Source organism: Lichenostomus cassidix, chromosome 1Aa (assembly GCF_008360975.1).
Source record: "Lichenostomus cassidix isolate B80296 chromosome 1Aa, HeHo_3.0, whole genome shotgun sequence".
NCBI lineage: Eukaryota > Metazoa > Chordata > Aves > Passeriformes > Meliphagidae > Lichenostomus > Lichenostomus cassidix.
Window position 1 is genome coordinate 10,405,186 of NC_139480.1, and position 17,998 is coordinate 10,423,183.

Here is a 17,998-nt window from a genome sequence, read left to right on the forward strand (position 1 = left end):
AGACAATACTCAGGCATATAGATGAATAGACAAGTTTCAACCTTGTGACAATAGATCTATTTAACAGATCTTAAAGTGGTGTTACCTACATTTTAAAAGTCTTCCCATCCATCCATTCCCCTTCCCCTTATAGCCCTTTGCCAGGGGTTGGAGCAGTGCAGAATGATATTTCAGCTCTGCCACTGCACTCTGCCAGGTCACAAAGTGTGGCTTTGCAGTCCAATATTCACTATGTGCTAATGCAACTGTGGACACTCTGGGGGATGCTTCAAGCTGGCAGTGCTGCAGCCCAAAGGGACAAGCTGGCTCCCACAGTCCACAGCTCCTGGTCTATGTGACTCCCTCTTCCTTTGCACCAGCTCTTATTCTTCAAGGAGCTCCCAGACAGGAGGGATATAATTTTTTTTTTTTTTAAACTTTCTGTGTTACCTTTCTACCACTCAGCTATTTGGCTCAGGGGTCTGTGTAGAGGGAACCAGCGTTAGAACATGGGAAGCAGCAAGACAAAATAAGGAGGGGGAAGGAAGATAACAAGACCATTATTTTAAGTGGCATTTAGCCATCATTGTTAACAACATTTCTCCCACAAAGGAAGTGTGTGTGATTCTCTGTCACATACTTTGAGAGTACAAATGGTGGGTTAAAGAGGAATAAAATCTAGAGCTCTGTCTTATTAATGTCTTCATTTAATAAAACTAATACCCTCACAGCAGCAAGCCCTTTGTTTTTGCTGTTTGATCATTGGTGATCCATCCTTAAACATTATCCCTCTCTATGGCTGGGCAGTTATATATTTCCCTATGAATACTGCTCTGCTTTAGATGTTAAGAAAGGTGGAGTAATTTTGGAAACTAATGTGCAACTGATAGTGCAAAACACTTCTCAACTCCCTAGTCCATCTGCATCAGCTCTAATACCTTACACAATAGTTAACCTACTGTCAGCAAAAGTGGCTACACAAATGCAATTGCTACACAGCCAAACTCATACCATGACCTAACTGCGCAACATTGAGTGAAACCAGCAGGAACTTTGACCCTTTTTGTTTCTGCCAATATTGCTTCCACTAGAGGTGGGTCAACTAGCAATACATAATTTTAAGAAATGCTGAGCAGTCAGCAGTAGAAGCTTGCTGTGCTTCGTTGATTTGCAGTAACTTCAGCCATTATGATTTCTGATGAAGAAATACAAAATTTAAGACAAAGTTTCCATCTTGCCAAAGATCTGGCCAGATGGACAAAAGATGCCATTTTCTGGGAACTGAGAAATGCTATGAACAGTTTAGGCTGTAACAAAATTGTGCTATGTGTATGTTGGGCTGCCCACATAAACAGGACAGTACAATTCTGTGAAACTGAAAAAGTATAGCTCAAAAAAAGCAAATAATCTTCCAGTTTGCAGATGGAAGAATGACTTTTATTACTTTATAAGTGAGGATTATTAGCTTATTATTAGCCTTTCTATTCAGGCTTTGTTGGCTCCTAACCTTTTTTCCTTTTTCAGTCCTTGACAATAAAAAATTAAGGGAGCCAATAAAGCTTAAAAGTGATAATGCAGGAATATGTGTGGTTAGATTACTTGTGTTCAGCAGTTGCTTTAGCTTCATTAGTTTTTATAAAGAGATGGCATATGAATGTCACAAAACCAATTTTAAATTAGAAGTGTTTCTGATGCCTCTGATAGCTGAGGAGATAAAATCTGGCCAATCATAGATCACAGATATGTACAGAGACAGACAAATAAATATAATAATAGCTGAAATTGAAAGTCATATTTCTAAAAATAACTGAGAATAACCCAGTGCAGCACTGAAGCATTGTGGCAAATCATACACGACTCTGTATTATCAATTCATCAGGAATTCAATATATTACATATTATTATGTGGATTCTATTAAAGTCCTGAGCTCATGCACTCAGGTAGAAAGCAGATCTTACAGAAGTAGGAATAAATTTTTTCTGACAAATGAATCCACTACCAATAGCTTTGAGTGGTTAAACCCAGCTAGGAAAATAATTCAAAACTGAAGCGATGGCAATTTTGCCTAAAAAGATAATATTGTTTTAAGGAGGGAAAGGCAAAAAGTAGAAATTGAGCCATATCAAAATACCTTTTTCCAACAATATCAGATAAAATCTTTATGCTTTGTTGTTTTGAATACACGTTTCCATTTTTTTACACATTATTATATCCAGTAATAATGACAACAGACATGATAATGTGCAACTGAAATGTGTAGAGTCCATTAAAAAGGTATATTTTGATAATCTCAAGCAAAGCATTTTTCTGTAAAGAACTCTGAAACTTCCATGTTTCACTCATAACTCTACCAAGGCCAGTTTTCTAAACCCCTGAGACATTCATACAAAATTCTCTCCCCTCTGGATAGATTCAGTGTTTGGAGAAATTAGGACTGGACTTTTGCCCTTTGGTCCTGAAATCAAAGGCACCTTTCCATGAATAGTGTCAGAGCTGACATAGTTTAGCCCTAATCTCCTTCAGTGGATCCCTGCCAAGATGCTGCTGCTGCTGCTGTTGGTGTCATTTTCAGTGTGCTCCTCAAGTGACAGCTTCTTTAAAGAGCCTTGAAAAGTATTCAGAAAAAAATATATATAATGACAATTTATTTTAAATTCTGCCCCTGCTGGAGGTTGGAATTGAAACAGTTTATCAAAAAAAAAAGGTTCTGAGACACTTGTAAAGCATTGTGGGGGTAGAAAACATCGCTATGTGCTGTGATTTGAAGCACAGATGTCTGATAATAAACTGGAACACATGAAGAGGTGACATCTGGATGTTTTATGTTACATGGACTTTGTTTGGGTTGTCCACTCCTGGGCTGCTCAAGGGTGGAGCACAGGAGGAGATAACAGCCAACAGAATCTCTGTCCAGTTTCTAAGGGCACCTGGGATTTTCTCTACACTTGCAGATGCTTTCTCTTTGCTTCAAAAACAGTTTGCAGCCTTCCAGGAAAATACATCCTGCAGTGTTTACTGTGGCTAATCTCTCAATGACTGCAATAAAGGAGAAATGAGGCTGGTAAAGTGTAAAGATGTGTGCTTAAGGGAAGCTTAAGAGAAGCATACTTAGGCTTCTGCTGCTAGCAGAAAAGGATAAAAAGAACTATTGATTGCATTGATTTTTGAAGTTAAAGTTCCTTGGGAGATGCTAAGATGTTCAGCTGGACTTGCTTGGGGGTAAATTGACATTAATGTTATTTGACTAGACCTCGGTAACAAGTTGATTCAGGGCAATTTGTCTTGTTACAGTATGAAGTGTCTTAAAACTATTCAATATTTGTTTTTCTAATCCAGCAATAACATTTGATAGCAACTTTCATTTCCTCCAAAAATACAGAATTGGTCTTCCTACCATGCTGTCAGCTTATGCAAAGAATTGGGATTTGCTCTGAGGTAGAATAGCCAGAGGAAAACCTAGGGATCTCTCTTCAAGCTTTGACAGTGCAGGATCTAAGACAAGATTTTGCCTTTACTGGTTGTATCGGAAACTGTTGTTACCTTTCATTGGAAGTATGGCATTTTGAGTTTTGTTTTCACCCAGTGGGTAAGGACATTTTAGATTTTGCCTCATATGGGTAGAAATGGAAATAACATAAATTCAGTAAGGTTGGAAAAGACCTCCAAGATCATCCAGTCCAAACTTTGACTGCAATGCTCAGTAAACCATATCTTGAAGTGCTATATCCACTGATTTTTTGTACACTTCCATGGCCGGTGGCTATGCCACTTCCCTAAGCAGGAAGTTACATATAAACGTTTACACGCCATATCTTAAAGAACATCTCACTCTGTTTTTTTCCTGTCCTAGGGCCACTATTCTTGAGGGATTCCAAACAAACCTGTCGTTTAAACAGATCTGTTTCTACCAAAGATTTTCTGTAAAAATTACATTTCCAAAAGTGTAATATTTCAGAAAAAAAATGTACTTTGAGTATGCTCTGCTCAGAAGACCTGTTTCCTTCTCAGTCAACTCTACATTTATCTTAAATATAACTGCAGGGAATAACAAATTTGTTTTTCTTAATAAACCTTTTATGAACAGAGCAAAATCAAAATTAGTTAAATTCAAGTTCCTTTGGAGCATGTGCTGAACTGATCACTTATTTCAGCTATTGTACCTTGGCACATCCTGTCTGAAAAGGAATTGTCTCAAGAGCCTTATGGTGTCATTGAATAGTCAGCATGCTAAATAGAAAAACAATAGTCTGGTATGACTTCTGCTTAGGAAAAAATGTACCCATTTACTTAAGTAAATAAAGCCTCTACAAATTTACTCTTTTATGTTTTATGTGATTACCAGTACAATTTTTTTTATATATACATCAAACAAGCTGCCTGGAAATATGTCCAAGCATCTGAAACATGATCACAATGCAGAAAATTAAAAAGAGGCTGAGGGGGAAATTACTCACTCTAATGCTTTACCACTAAGGACTCATGCAGGTATAATTGAACATGCAGACATTTGCAAACCATGCTGTATAACTGGTTCATTAGTTAGTAAATGAATGAACACATAACACTGCTAATATTTGTAATTTGCTCTCAAAATACTTAATGGCATCAGACAACACTTGGGGTTAACTTAAAGTCAGTGTTCAATATAAAGAGATATACATTTTTAAATTTATGTGCTTTCTAGAAAACCTGTCATTTCCTCAATATGGCAGACAATTAAAATTATTTGCAAATATAGAGAGTATGACTTTTTTGTAAAATGTTGCAAGGTGGTTGAGACATTATCTAATGAGATTTTTTTTTCTCTATAAACCTTAAAAACTCTTGAAAAAAACACTGACAGTTGGAAAATTCCTCTACAGGTTGGTTTTCAGTGAGTTACCTGAAAAAATTAAGATATTTTACAGAAGATATTTTTTTCAATTTTTTTTAGAAGAGACACTATAATCCAGGCAGAATCAGACAGTTCAACATTTTCTGACAGTTCATGTATCCACCTCAATTGACTTCAACAGCTATTGAGCTGAAGCTACTCTTCCAGAAGAGCCTTTGGAAAAGTGTCTCCAAGATATCCACAGACTTCAGCACCACAGCAGATCAACAGTAGGACTAAGCAATAGCCAAAGATCTTACGATTTTCAGATTTGTAACTCCCAGAGAACCAACCTAGGCTGCAGTGACCCCAAGGAGAATTCTTCTCACCATAGTGGACACACCAGGGTTTCCATTCCAGATTACTCCATGATTTATACACCCAGTTACGTACCCTCTCCACCAAAGTTCTAACTAATTAATTTCTTTCTGTCTTCTTTACAGACAAAACTAGATTTTAGGGACATAAAATCATATAAAAAGCAGGAAAAAAGAATGTGTCTGCCAGGTCTAAACATTCTACTTCAATTAACCCTCACACTCAAAATGGGAGATGAGTTTGATTAGGTCCTCCAGTCATGTGGAGAACACTGACTTGGACCACACAATTACAGAATGTGAGCTGAATACATGAAGTGTAGGACTAGATTCTGCAGCAGAAGACTGTTAGGATTATTTGTAGTATTTACATACAAGTGCATGAAGTAATAAAGTAAGAAAAAAAATAAATAAAGGAAAAGATAAAGAAACCAGAAACAATAATAAATATAACAAAAATAAAACCCACTTACTTTTAAATTGCATACTGAAACCACAATATTTTAGCATCTATTGTGAAGCATGAGAGAGAGTAAACTAGTGAATGTGGCAATATAATTCATATATTTTAAAAAGTATTGCTGTTGCATATATTCCCAGGGAAGTTTGGATCACATCTATAATAAAAAACTATCTTTAATAAAGAAAAAAAAAAGGGAAATAAGCAGAATCAGAACACAAGATTTAAAAATAACAACTAGCCAATAGCCACAAACCATATGTCCTGGAAAAAAAAAAAAAAAAAAGTACCTTTTTTACTGCTTTGCCTATAAGTTGATCTCCAACTGGTATTAGAACTCCTCCAAAGATAGCCAGCACAGCACCGATGATGGCCCCAGCAAGGAGCCCACAGTTTGTGTTACAGCCCATTCCTTTCGGTCAGGGTACAGGTAGACAATGTACAAATATCTTTGCTGTGAGGCTTGGTGGTTTTTCCTCACTTCTTGGTCCAAGCACACTCACTGATCTTCCTCAGAGAAGCTGGTAATAAGCAGAAAGTGAACAAAAATCAAATTCCAGAGCTCAAAGTACAAAGTACACGAGATGAAGCGGGTAGGAAGATAACAAGTCAAAAACAGCCCGCCAGTGGCCAGCCAGTGGCAAAAAAAAAAAAAAAGTTGCAGCTACTTCTGGCAAGCTAATTGGTTATTACCTATGATTATCTTTCTTCATTCCTGTTCCCTAAACAGCCTGATAAAATTTTTTCATTAGGGGTTTGTTTTTTTGTTTGTTTGTTTGTGTTTTTTTTGGCTCTGTTGCATTAGGGCAAGCTGAAATTGTTATTACTCATCTGACATTCTTCCTGATGGAGACACCTCTGCAATCTCCCTGTGCCAAAGAGGGAGGCTATAGACAGATCTGCTCTTCTCTCAGCCTGCCAGGCCCATGGCTCCCACTTCAGGCAAAACCAGGAGCTACACTACCCTGGCTTGAGCTCCCCAGGCTGTTCCTGCCTTACATTAGTGAGAAACTCAAGGTCCATCAGCACCTCATTGGGAAAGGCAGCTTTTAAACGGAGGCACCCACAAGAAGCCTCTTTCCAGATCTCTATCAGGCCACAGTCCTCTACTGGAGATAAAACTTCTTTTAGCAACTTCATGACAGGGGTGACTGGATTTTTCTTTTAGAGCTGTATTCCTGCCACCAGCTAATTTCATCAATCCCAACTGCCTTACAGAGCACCAGAGGGTTTTAAAGTGTCTAGAGCATGATCTTTGAAAGATGTAATACCTATAAATTTCAAGATTATTCAGTCTCAGAAGAAAAATGTCTGTGATTACTCACTGGAAAGTAAGAGTTGCTAGTAATATGTGTTAATGTATCTTAAGAACTGGCCCCTAGTGAAAGAGGTTGTAAAGAAAATCAGAATTATACCAGTGCTGAAATGGAAAAACATATAGGGATTTTTTTTCCTGATTTTTTTATTGTTTATGAATAACAGAGACAAAGAGATGCCTAATTTGCAATTTATTCTTGGTCATGAATTAATCACATCCACAGAATTTGCAAGTTGGTTATTTGCTTTAGACCTCCAGTTAACAGCAAATCTGCTCTTTTCTGTTTTAGATGTCACTGAATGGATGTCCATGTCCTTTTTATTCTTACCAATTTCTGTTTGTTAACATGTTGTGAACATCTCTAAATCAATTTTAAAGCAGGTTTAAGTTAAGATTTAATTACTCATTCAAGGCCAAACACAGAGAGAAGGGAAACAGAAGGATGAAGTGGAAGAACAACCAACGTGTTTGCTCATTAGGACCAAAGAACTGAAAGGACTGCATGAGTTTCTAAATCACAAAGCAGCTGTAGGAATAGCGGGTGTTGTATTTTTGTAATTAGTTATATGATCCCTTTGTAACAAAAAGGACTTAAAACATACACTAGCAGATTAGGTACCATGGCCAGCAGGCCAGTGATGTGTCCCCCCTTGTCAACCCAAACTCAGTTATGTCACATCTTTACTGGCACCAGACACCTCCCTTGAACTGCACTGGACACCCACTTGTGCCTGCAGGTGAACTAGCTGCAGGCTATGGCTCCCTCACCTTTTACAAGGTTCTATTTCTGTACATTCCAGATCGTTTAGTATGTTAAGAATTTCTCCTTGGATATTTGCAAGCAGAATGACCAAAAGACTGCAATCTCAGAAAAATATCCTTACTATAAAAGTCAGCCTGTCCATCCACCTGCCACCAGCTCATTCCATGTGGTTCCCACTCCAAAGCTTCACCCTTTGATTGTTTTTCCTACACATAAAAGGGACCTAGAAAGAAGCCACGTTTGTCTGAAGATTTTGACACTCACGAGGGACTGAGAAGAGTCTCTCTACACCCTTAAACATAGCTTTTCTACTAGAGGTGGTACAACTCATTTGAACTGCAGATTTACTGGGTTGCTTTGCTGTCTACCAGCTCTGTTACTCTGTGCTTTTTTAGCAGTAGAAACTCATCATAAGGGTAACACTAAAAAAAACCAACTTTCTCAAACTTTTCATACATTTCGTTGCATTCTTCACAAAGATAACTGAAAGTTGACTTAACTGAATTATAAAACCACCCAGTCATTAAAAGCTCTTTGATGCAGTGGATGGATGCATAATGTGTTTAACTGCGAATTTCAAAGCAAACTGAAGTTAGACATTTACTTGTCTTGAAGAACTTTTAAGTGATAAATCACTGGACTGAATGTTGCATCACTGCAGCTAGGCTCAGATCAGGATCTTTAGTTTGGCAAAGACAGAACAGTAATAGGCAATTAATTGGATAGTTGGTGTGGGGATTTGAAAATCTGATTCATGTTACACATTGTAGCAAATCTAAGGAAAAGCAGACATTCTCAATTAAATCAAATTCTGAAAAATACCCATCTCCACTTGATTCTTCCCCCAATACCAGCGGATTTCTTTTCCAGTGTGGAAACACACATTTTAAAATTTAAAATGGAATTTAGTTCTCTCAGAAGTGTTTAAGGAGGTTGTTTAGACATCATCAGACTTTTTTTCTTGACTTATATACTGAAGCTTTTAAAATTCAGCGGTAATACACTTTCCACCAAACTACATTTCCATCTAATTTTCTACAAGCTTTTGCAATGATTTTATTTTGTTTTAGGCACACTAGGCATCTCTCATGAACACTAGCAATAAACAGCTAGAGAGAAAGTGACAGCTAAAAACTTGTGCATGGTCCAAGTTCTGCAAATTGAAAAATATTCAACCTTTCCCTACCAAACACAATGTAATAGCAGTCTAGACATCCCAATTTATGCAATTCAAATTATCCATTACACAACTGCAATGAAGAGCATTCACACCATAACACTCAATTTTACATAGAAGCCAACACACTATTCTCATCTATCAGAGCTGCATTTAAAATAGGAAGATTAAGGTAGAAATTTCCATAAGAATTCACTTTATGGGAATACATATTCAAGTGAAAATTATATACCTTAAACAGAATAGAAAGTACCACAACAAAGTTAGATATGGTCATAGTATCATTTAAATTTAGATTTGACTACAGGATTAATAAGATTATTCACCCCTTTCTAGAATGCTGGGTATGTAATTTTTAATATTGTTTCAAAGGTCCTTAGGAGAATAATTATTTATTAGTATAACTAATTAACTAGTATTAATTAGACAATTAAAATGGTCCATTCAAATCTCTGAAAGACAATTTATAAGCAACTGCATAGGAGGAGAGATACAAAATGTCACTAAATTTTTGTCTTCACTTCTTAATTTGGGCTTCTGTACATGCCAGCTTTAGCAAGTCCTTATAAAACCCAAACTATGAAATTATAGTTTCAAGTTTTTTAATTGCAATACGTAATATGATTTGATTATATGCAATAGAAATATGACTTTAAAAGATGCATTTTTTTATAAATTCACATTACTCCAGAACTGTAGTTTAAAGAATATTAAATATCAAAAGACAGAATGCAGTTGGGAAAGCCAGCAATACTGAACATAAAACACCATTGTTATCATAATAACAAAGCATTTCACTAAGCCATCTAAAATGTTACTTTTTCTTGCAAGCAGCTTTGCAAAATTCTTCCATTTTATCTTTCATTAAAAATAAATATTTCCAAGAGCTTCCACCCAACTATCTTAAAAATATTCCTGAGGAAAACCCTCTGATTTTAAATGTTGTATCATATGACTCACCTTGAATAAGGGCAACTGATTTTTCAGCTGAACACACAAGTACTTAACACATGACTTGCATCAAGTTACCAGCAGACAAGCAGCTAAATCTCCCCGCCAAGCACATAAGCTGTGAACTGACAGGGAGTGTTTATATATTCCAGGAGACGTCAGTTCCCTCTTTATCTTTTTGCCAGAAGAAAAAGTTAAGTTGTATTGGTGCTGGGGGAGGGGGTTATTTTTACAGTCTGACTAAAAGCCACTACCTACATCTCGTGGTAATATACTTAGCAACTGCAATCTTTTTCAAATTTTGATCCAAGTGAGTCAAAGGTCAAGGAGACAAAAGGGTAACTTACTTATTTGGTTCATGGTCACTTCTTCTTTCATATCTGCATGTTTGTATTTTACCCATCTTGACAGTGTATTTTCAAGTAATAAAAACTAGGAAATTACAGAATATTTTTAAAGGGGTTTTTTTTTTCCAGATATTAGATTACAATGTTTCCTTGCAAAGTTATTAGGCTCTTCCTAATTTACTGGAAGTTCAATGAACATCATCCCAGAAGCTTACTTTTCTGAATGTATCTATAAATATTTATTTTTACACTGACATCCCTGTCTACCAATGTGTTACACCACCACAGTGTCTACTACTAAATAATAAACAGTTTAGCAAGCTTTTGAGAATATTTTATAAATACCTCTTTATTTCAATGAATGGATTGTTTTAAAAGATTCTTCTGGCAGCAGCAAGAGGAAGTGACTTATTTGGCTTGATTATTAGAGAGAAAATATTCCTAAAAATAGATTCTTAGGTCCAGACTTTCAGGGTGTAGCACTGAATAGTCTGCAATTCACAGGTTTAGTGCTTGCTATGTGTTTTGACTGACTGCTGTTCTGTTATTTTATATTGCTCTACTTGGAAGTTAAGCTTTTGTGGAAGAATCTGCCTTTTTCTAATCTACTTCTGCCAGTTAAATCTAAAGTGGATGAAAAATAGTTAATTTGAGGTTTTTATCTCCTGGTAGTGAAGGCAAGACAAGTCTGGTCCTTTGAGTACAACCAATTGGGCAGTTTTCAGTTCAAGGCTCACTGCCAGGGCAAGTTTGTTACCCTGAATAACTCCAGCTTCTCATCCTTGAAAAGTGATGAAAATTGGTTTTCCTCCACTTTCTAATTAAAGAGGGATGTTTAACTGCTAAAAGTTAAGCAGTCCTCCACACTATTCTTGCCATCCACTACTTTTATGAATATTATGGTTTCTATTGGGCATGTCCTAATATGATGGTCTCCTGAGGATGCTCTTGTTTGGGATCCTCCCTCCTTCACTGCTGCCTGTGGAGATGTTCCCACCATGCTCATTTTCTTTTTGCAGCCTATGGGAGTCAGCATGCAATGAGGAAAATATCTACTGGGGTTTTTTGTTGGAATCTAATGTCAATGTAATGATCACTTTTCAACATATACATGCTGAGTTGTATCACTTAATGTTACGATTTACAATATCCTACTATCACCCTGTGCAAGCAAAATCCCTTCCAGCAGTAGTGCTTGGCACTGAAATGAGGACTGCTTGGGTCAACTGCAGAAACCAGCAATAAGGATGGGAAGCTGAGAGAGAAGCTGTGAACTTCTGGATGTCAGTAATTTCTATTTCTTTAAAACAGACTGAAGAAAACCATAAGTATTTAATGGGCCTGTGTTCTCTGGCTTCATTTCAGGGTTCAGAGGTTGTAGAGGAGAAAGCACATGCACACAGCAACAGAGGAAGGACACAAAAAACAAACAGTTGTGTACTTCATTGGAGTCCCCAGTGGTGCAACAACAGACAAACTGCCCCACAAGGAAAAGTTGTCAAAAATGAGAAATAGGGGAAATGATACTCACATGCTTCAAGAACACAGAAAACTGCAGGAAGCAGAAAAAGAGAAATGCTGTTATTATCTCCAAATAAAGTCTACCCATATTTTCTGGAGTAAACCTACTGCTGACAAGAAAATGCTGAAGAGATGACTGTTATTTGTGGCTTTTATAGATATCACATAGTGGGGCCTTTTGGAAAACACTTTTTTCTGGTGCTTTCCTATACACCCTGAGATTCTTAAATAGTGTATGTCTCTCTTTTTTTTTTTTTTTTTTTTTTTACATTGAGATACATTTCATCACAATATGACATATCTTTATGGTACATATAATTTGAATTTTCAAGATGATTACATAAACATTCCCACATTCCTGTGGGAATTCTTTGCTGTACAGAATACCACAGCATGAATCTATGTTCCTGTGTTTCCACAGTCATTACCCTCAGAGTTTTTCTTCAACTGCATGTCACAAAGCTTATAAAAAGTAGTGTTAACATGAATTCTTTTTCAGATGTGGAAAAGTTAGCATATGTTCGATGATGTTAGGAAGCAAACTAGAAAGATCCAGGAAAGTCCTGTCTGTGGTTTTGCACCCTCTGAACTTTTTAAGGACATTAACTATTAAAAAAACCCCAACAAAATATAATTTCTAATTTCTAGTTTTTAGGTAAAGTACCAGTCCTTGGGGCAGAACATGAGGTTAGTATTTTCAGCATCCAAAACGTGATTTTCTATAAGCTTTTGGGTACTCTCCCTGGTTTTGAGACAAAGGTGGGAGGAAGTATGTTTACCTCCTTAAATAAAAGCACAAATTTATTGTTTATCCAGGTTACTCTATTAGCATCATCTTATGGGGCTTCTACTGAAAATCCTATTGTCTCTACTGAAAATCCTGTTGTCACCACTCAGTGGCCCTCTGGCTTCTTCACAGGAAGTGGAAGACTCCCACAGGATGGGTTGTACCTTGCTCAGTAGTGAAAGATTGAATCATTAAACCCTCCCCGCCAAAAAAAAAAACCCCAAACCCCACACTTAAAAAAAAAAAAAAAAAAAAAAGTGTGCCTCCTATTCCCAAATCAGCTTGTTCTGATTCAACACCTTCATGTTTACCCATGTGCACTTAGTTCTGCTAAGGAGGAGAACAATAAAAATTAATCATCTAGAGAAGAAAAAGGAAAATGTGCAATATGTTAATAGCTGGGTGAGACTTCTGCCTCTGTGTGTACTGGAGATACAACAAGGTATTACTTCCTAGAGAGAGAAATTTTGAATTCATGAAAGGTAATCTGATATCCTAAGGAAATTAAAACCTCTATACCACCTCATCACATAATACACAAGAAGCAGCACATAAGATATCCACTCAGACCAGCCTCAACAATTTATTTCACCTCCACTGCACAAGAACCTCTCCTAGAGTGAACATGGCCTATCTTCAGGTATTGCACATAAAGAACATGAATATATAACACACACGTTATAAAAGAATAATACAGAACTAATATTGCTCCTGACTTTCATGTTTGTTATTTATGTTTCATCTACTCTCACAGTGTATTTGTACCACCTCATATTCCAAAAGCCACGGGACAGACCAGAGTTCTATAAGTCTGGTCATCTCACATAAAAAGAAGGAAACACAAAGGTATTTTAGTTGTTTCAGTTTTCCTTTTACTATCTTATCTATAAGGCCCTAAAAAGAAAGGCAGAGTTTCATATTAGATATTTTTTGTTGTTTAATTTAATTACAAATACTTGTTACCAATAAACTTATCCAGCTAAAATCAGGCATCTGGCCTAAGGGAGACTAATTGGTTTCCTTTCCTCTCACAAGAGATGAATGAACTTAACTCATCCCAAGTACTTTTAATCTTATCTTAGGCAAGAATATATAGAATCATAGAACTGTTCAATCATTAGGGTTGGAAATGACCTCCAAGATCATAAAGTCCAACTTTTGACAAAGTACCACCACGTGTATTAAACCATAACACAAAGTGCTACAGCTACTGATTTTTGAACACTTCCAGGGAGTGCATATCTTTTAGAGATACTGATGCCTGCCCTTTGACTGCAAAGCATCTAAACAACTGACTTAGGTTAGACATCTAAGGATTAGAAGGTTAATGTTGGAACAAGTCCACTCGAACTCCCCCAAAAGGTCTTTCATTTCCTCTCCACATCATACTGACAGTACCAGAACAGCTAAACAAGATTCTGCTAAATGCAAACAAGTTGTGACAAAAGAAGAAAATTCAAGAAGAAAACTTCAAAATGTTTACCACCTGGCATTAGTGGAAAGTTTGGATAAAGATTGCAGACATGGTATAGCATTTCTTTGCCCAGCTCACATCACAGATTTTACTGCAGGTGTGTTGGTCTTCAAGGCTTGCCAGTGCATGCCCTGAGTCATACTCCAACCACTCATCAAGTATTTTTCAACCTCCTGAAAAAAGATCCTCCCCAACATGTATTAATACCTTATTTCTCCTTGAAATAATGAACTTGGAAGGCTCTTTCCAAGCTGCTGTGCAGCTCCTTCATTACCCACTAGAGACTCCCAGCTGTAGCTTTCCCAGCTCTGTTAAGTGGTAGGACCCAAGGTGCTGTCCCTTGTGGTTCTGGACGTGTCCTGACGATATGGAAAAACATCCTAAAATACCAGTGCCTCAAGCCAACTTGGCAGCAGTACAGTGGAAACAGTGTGATATATTTGGCTCCTGTCACTGATGAGTTCCTCTCAAACTGTAACGAGGTTCTTTAAGGGGAAAATTGGTGATGGAAAACGCAGTAGTTGCTTCAGGTTTTTTACCTGGAAATATTGCTTCTGAGCTCTTCTTCACTGATTGTGGCATGCATAAACTGCTGCCTTTCTCAGTCCTCAAACTCACTTTTAAATTTTGTTTTCAAGTGGTTTTAGCAGGGGGATTAGGTGAAGACAGCCCAAGAGCAGCAGGGATGGAGCAGACCTTGATTCTTCCACTCCTGTGGGTTCATGTGAGAGTAACTCAGAATATAGACAGAAAGGAGTTTACTACAACAGAATCCAACGCAGAAACTGTAATATTATAACATAAACTTCTTGCAAGCCTGGAAGAGTGAAGAGCTATAAAAATCTTACTGAAAGGGCTGGGTTGGTCTATTAAACCTAAAGACTTCTCAATGAAACCTAAGTGTTGTCCCAAAAATCAGGATTCATCACCTGGTGTGCAGTGAGCCAATCACACACAGAGCCAAGGGCTTTGTTATTCCATATTTGCACAAAGACGGGTGTTGGGTGGTAAATCCACAAAGCTATCACACCAAGTAGAAAAGATAAGGACTCTTCATATGCTGTTGTCTTTTATATGTTCTGCCTATATAATATATTCAGTGTTTAGTATTTGACTATTTCTGAGTTGTGTTGAGCTGGCTTCCTATCTTGGATGGCCTGGTGGTCATCAGTGTTTAGAATTCTATTATTGTTGGGCTGGCTTTCTTAATTTCTTGGGTGTCCTGGAGTAGCAGATTCTTCCTCCTAATCTTTGTTACTCACCCGGGCCTATGACATTTGATGTGGGTGAGGCCCTGAAATTTAATTAGGCAACTCTATTGACCAAAAAAAATATCTTAGACATCACAAGGAGGGCACAGAGAAGAGGCTCCAATTGTAGGAGACAAAAATTTTAAAGCAAACATCTTCTGAAAGTCAGGAGAAATTTAATAAACCTCGTCCCTACTTGGATATATTCCACTTCTTGCAAAACTCTTCTTAGATCAGAAGTCACAGAATGATGGAGTAATTGTAAAGTCTTTCACTAGTGCAATACCTAGCTGAGAAACAGTCACCATAATGAATCATCCCAGGCAATGTCAGTGGTTTTGAAGAATGACTGGGTAGTCCTCATGTTAGTTTATCCTACTAGCTACACTGTAATTTTGTCTGTGTAATAATTAGGAACAACATAATACAGGGGATTTTTCCAGTTGTGAAGAACTCAGTTTAAGGTCAACATCTTGGTGGCTTCTCAAGTACTGAAGATCTGTCAAATGATTGACACCCTTATCTTTCAGTTTACATGTTCCAGACCTGGAGACATGGCCTTGGTCTGAGCAACATAGAGACGATCTTTCCTGGGGCTTCATCCAAAGCCAAACCATGAGCTTACTGCTAGGAAAAGCCCTGCTCCTCATCAGACCAGCATGAGAAGGAAGCTTGGCTGAAGCTACCCCACGTCCTGGGGCAGCTGCCATCCCCACTTTGGGAACCAGAACTGGTGGCTGGAATAGCACCAGAGGATCCAGGCCTTTGCCATCCAGATGTGTTTTCCATCAAAAGGAAGACATAACAAATCCTCTCAAGAATTGATCCAGGCCAAAGCCCTTCCTGAATAAGCTTTCTCCCTCCAGGAGAGATCTCAGGGACTGTGGCAGAGGCAGCATGAAGCTGATGGGCACATTCTCAGAAAAGCTTGCACTGGAGGTGTACATTGGGTCTTTCTACCCCTCTGGGTGAGGAAGCAACACTCAGGTCCTGTCAAGAACATGTGCCCCATGTGCTGTGGAGTTCCTCACCTATTGAAGCCTTTTCCTATTGATCTGGTGAGCTAGGCTTTAGTTAAAATATTTTATTAGACATTAAATTCATTATACAAATTTTCTTATAGCAAAGGATGATTTTACTCTTCTTTATTCCAAGAGCTAATGTGCTTCTCTTTTGTTCATGTTAAAGAAAAAGGATCTTTTTTTCCTTTTTTCATGTTTTTGGAGGAGATCTTTAATTAACACAATAAAAGAATCAAACATAATTCACACACAGACAAAAAAACCAAAATCCCAAAACTGAAAAATAAAATTACCCTTGCCACAGGAGATACCTTGGCAACAGCTGAACATCTAAAGAGATTATGAAAAATTGTGTAATATCACTGTGTATTGAGAAATATTAACAGCTATGAAGAACAGAGCAGTAGAAAAAAGTACTAGCAGTGATTTCTGTGCACTAGCAGTACATGAATGAAGGAACTAATAGATACCCGGAACTTCTCATATCATGTAATTTCAATCCTAAGATATGGCCTTATTCTTCCAGATGAAAACATGTTACAGAAATATGCATATAACTACCAGTTAAAAAAAATTTGTTCCAAACGACAGTAATTTAACCCTTACATTTCTGATAATTTTCCTGGTTGTGCCAATCATATAAATGCTTTTGAAGTCTCACTTGAGGGCAGAAAAAAAAACCCCAAAACTAAGCAGCTACAGACTACACATTTTTTAATGAGTAAAATATTTTTGCCAAGTTAAAAAAAAAAATCACTGAGTAAATATAGCTATTGTGTCAATTGTTCAGAAAATAAATCACAAAAATAGCATATGATTATGCTATGTTTATTGAATTGACCTCAGGACTTCCATATAAAAAATATATGTTACATCAGCATATTTACTGCACACAAATTATAATTTTAAAACTACACAGAAATGCAATTAGATGCTTTTACCTCTAATTAATAATGACGTAATTCCCATAATTATTAATAATACAGTATCTTTAATATGTTCTTTTTTATCATAGTTATTAAATCTATGCAGCCATAAACTTGATATCTCTGTTCATATTTTTTATAACATATGTATGTATTTGCTTCTATAATAGACTTTTATACATAAGATAATGATTCACAGGCAAATTATTACCATACTTGCTGCAGTTAAATTTTCAATATATTTATTTTTAATTGCAATTTACAGTGAAATATTAGCAATCTATACAATCTTATCAAGTGAAATAATGCAAGTGAAATAATTTAATTACTAGTACTTTTAGTCTTTGTACATTTTAGTGAATGGACTTTTCTTGGAGTTATAAACAGTCAGGAAATAGAGGCTGAATTTCATCTCTATTTGCTTTCAATAACTAGCAGTTAGGAGCATTTTGCGAGTTACAGGATGCAATAATACACTTAGAAGAAATGTATGCAATATCCAGCTGTGTGCTCAGAATCTGCCTCTAGCCCAGGAGCAGGGTCACATACCTGAGTGGAGGGAGAGCTGCTCTCACAACTCTTGTCACGAGGAACTGCAAAGCCACCTCCTTATTCACAGAAAAATAAAAAGTTGCTTTAGCAGCCCTAAGCAGCCCTGCTGCCCAGTGCCCTACCAGACAGTTGATCTTGCATCAACCACAAAGAAAAACAGAAAGTTGCACAGACCTTTTAAACTCCCTTGTAGCTAAACTGTCTCAAGTGATAAGGAATTATGAAACCTCTGAGCCCAAGATAAGCCCAAGATAATACCCTCTCACACTTCTGCTTTACA

General features: G+C 37.1%; 1 protein-coding gene across 4 annotated transcripts in view; it reads right to left on the reverse strand.

Annotated features, from left to right (window-relative positions):
- Nucleotides 1-14,273, reverse strand: part of CD36 (CD36 molecule (CD36 blood group)) — a 30,677-nt gene extending 16,404 nt beyond the window's left edge. Inside the window, exons 1-2 of one of the 4 annotated variants that reach the window (XM_085083639.1) lie at nucleotides 14,176-14,273; nucleotides 5,921-6,151 (exon numbers count right to left, since the gene is read on the reverse strand). In XM_085083639.1, coding sequence (XP_084939765.1) covers nucleotides 5,921-6,040 — 120 coding nt within the window. In that variant the 5' untranslated portion in view covers nucleotides 6,041-6,151; nucleotides 14,176-14,273. Of the gene's footprint in view, nucleotides 1-5,920; nucleotides 6,155-9,848; nucleotides 10,000-14,175 lie in introns of those variants that run through there. The other 3 variants (XM_085083621.1, XM_085083647.1, XM_085083631.1) reach the window with 3 other exon arrangements.
- Between the last annotated feature and the right edge of the window lie 3,725 nt (nucleotides 14,274-17,998).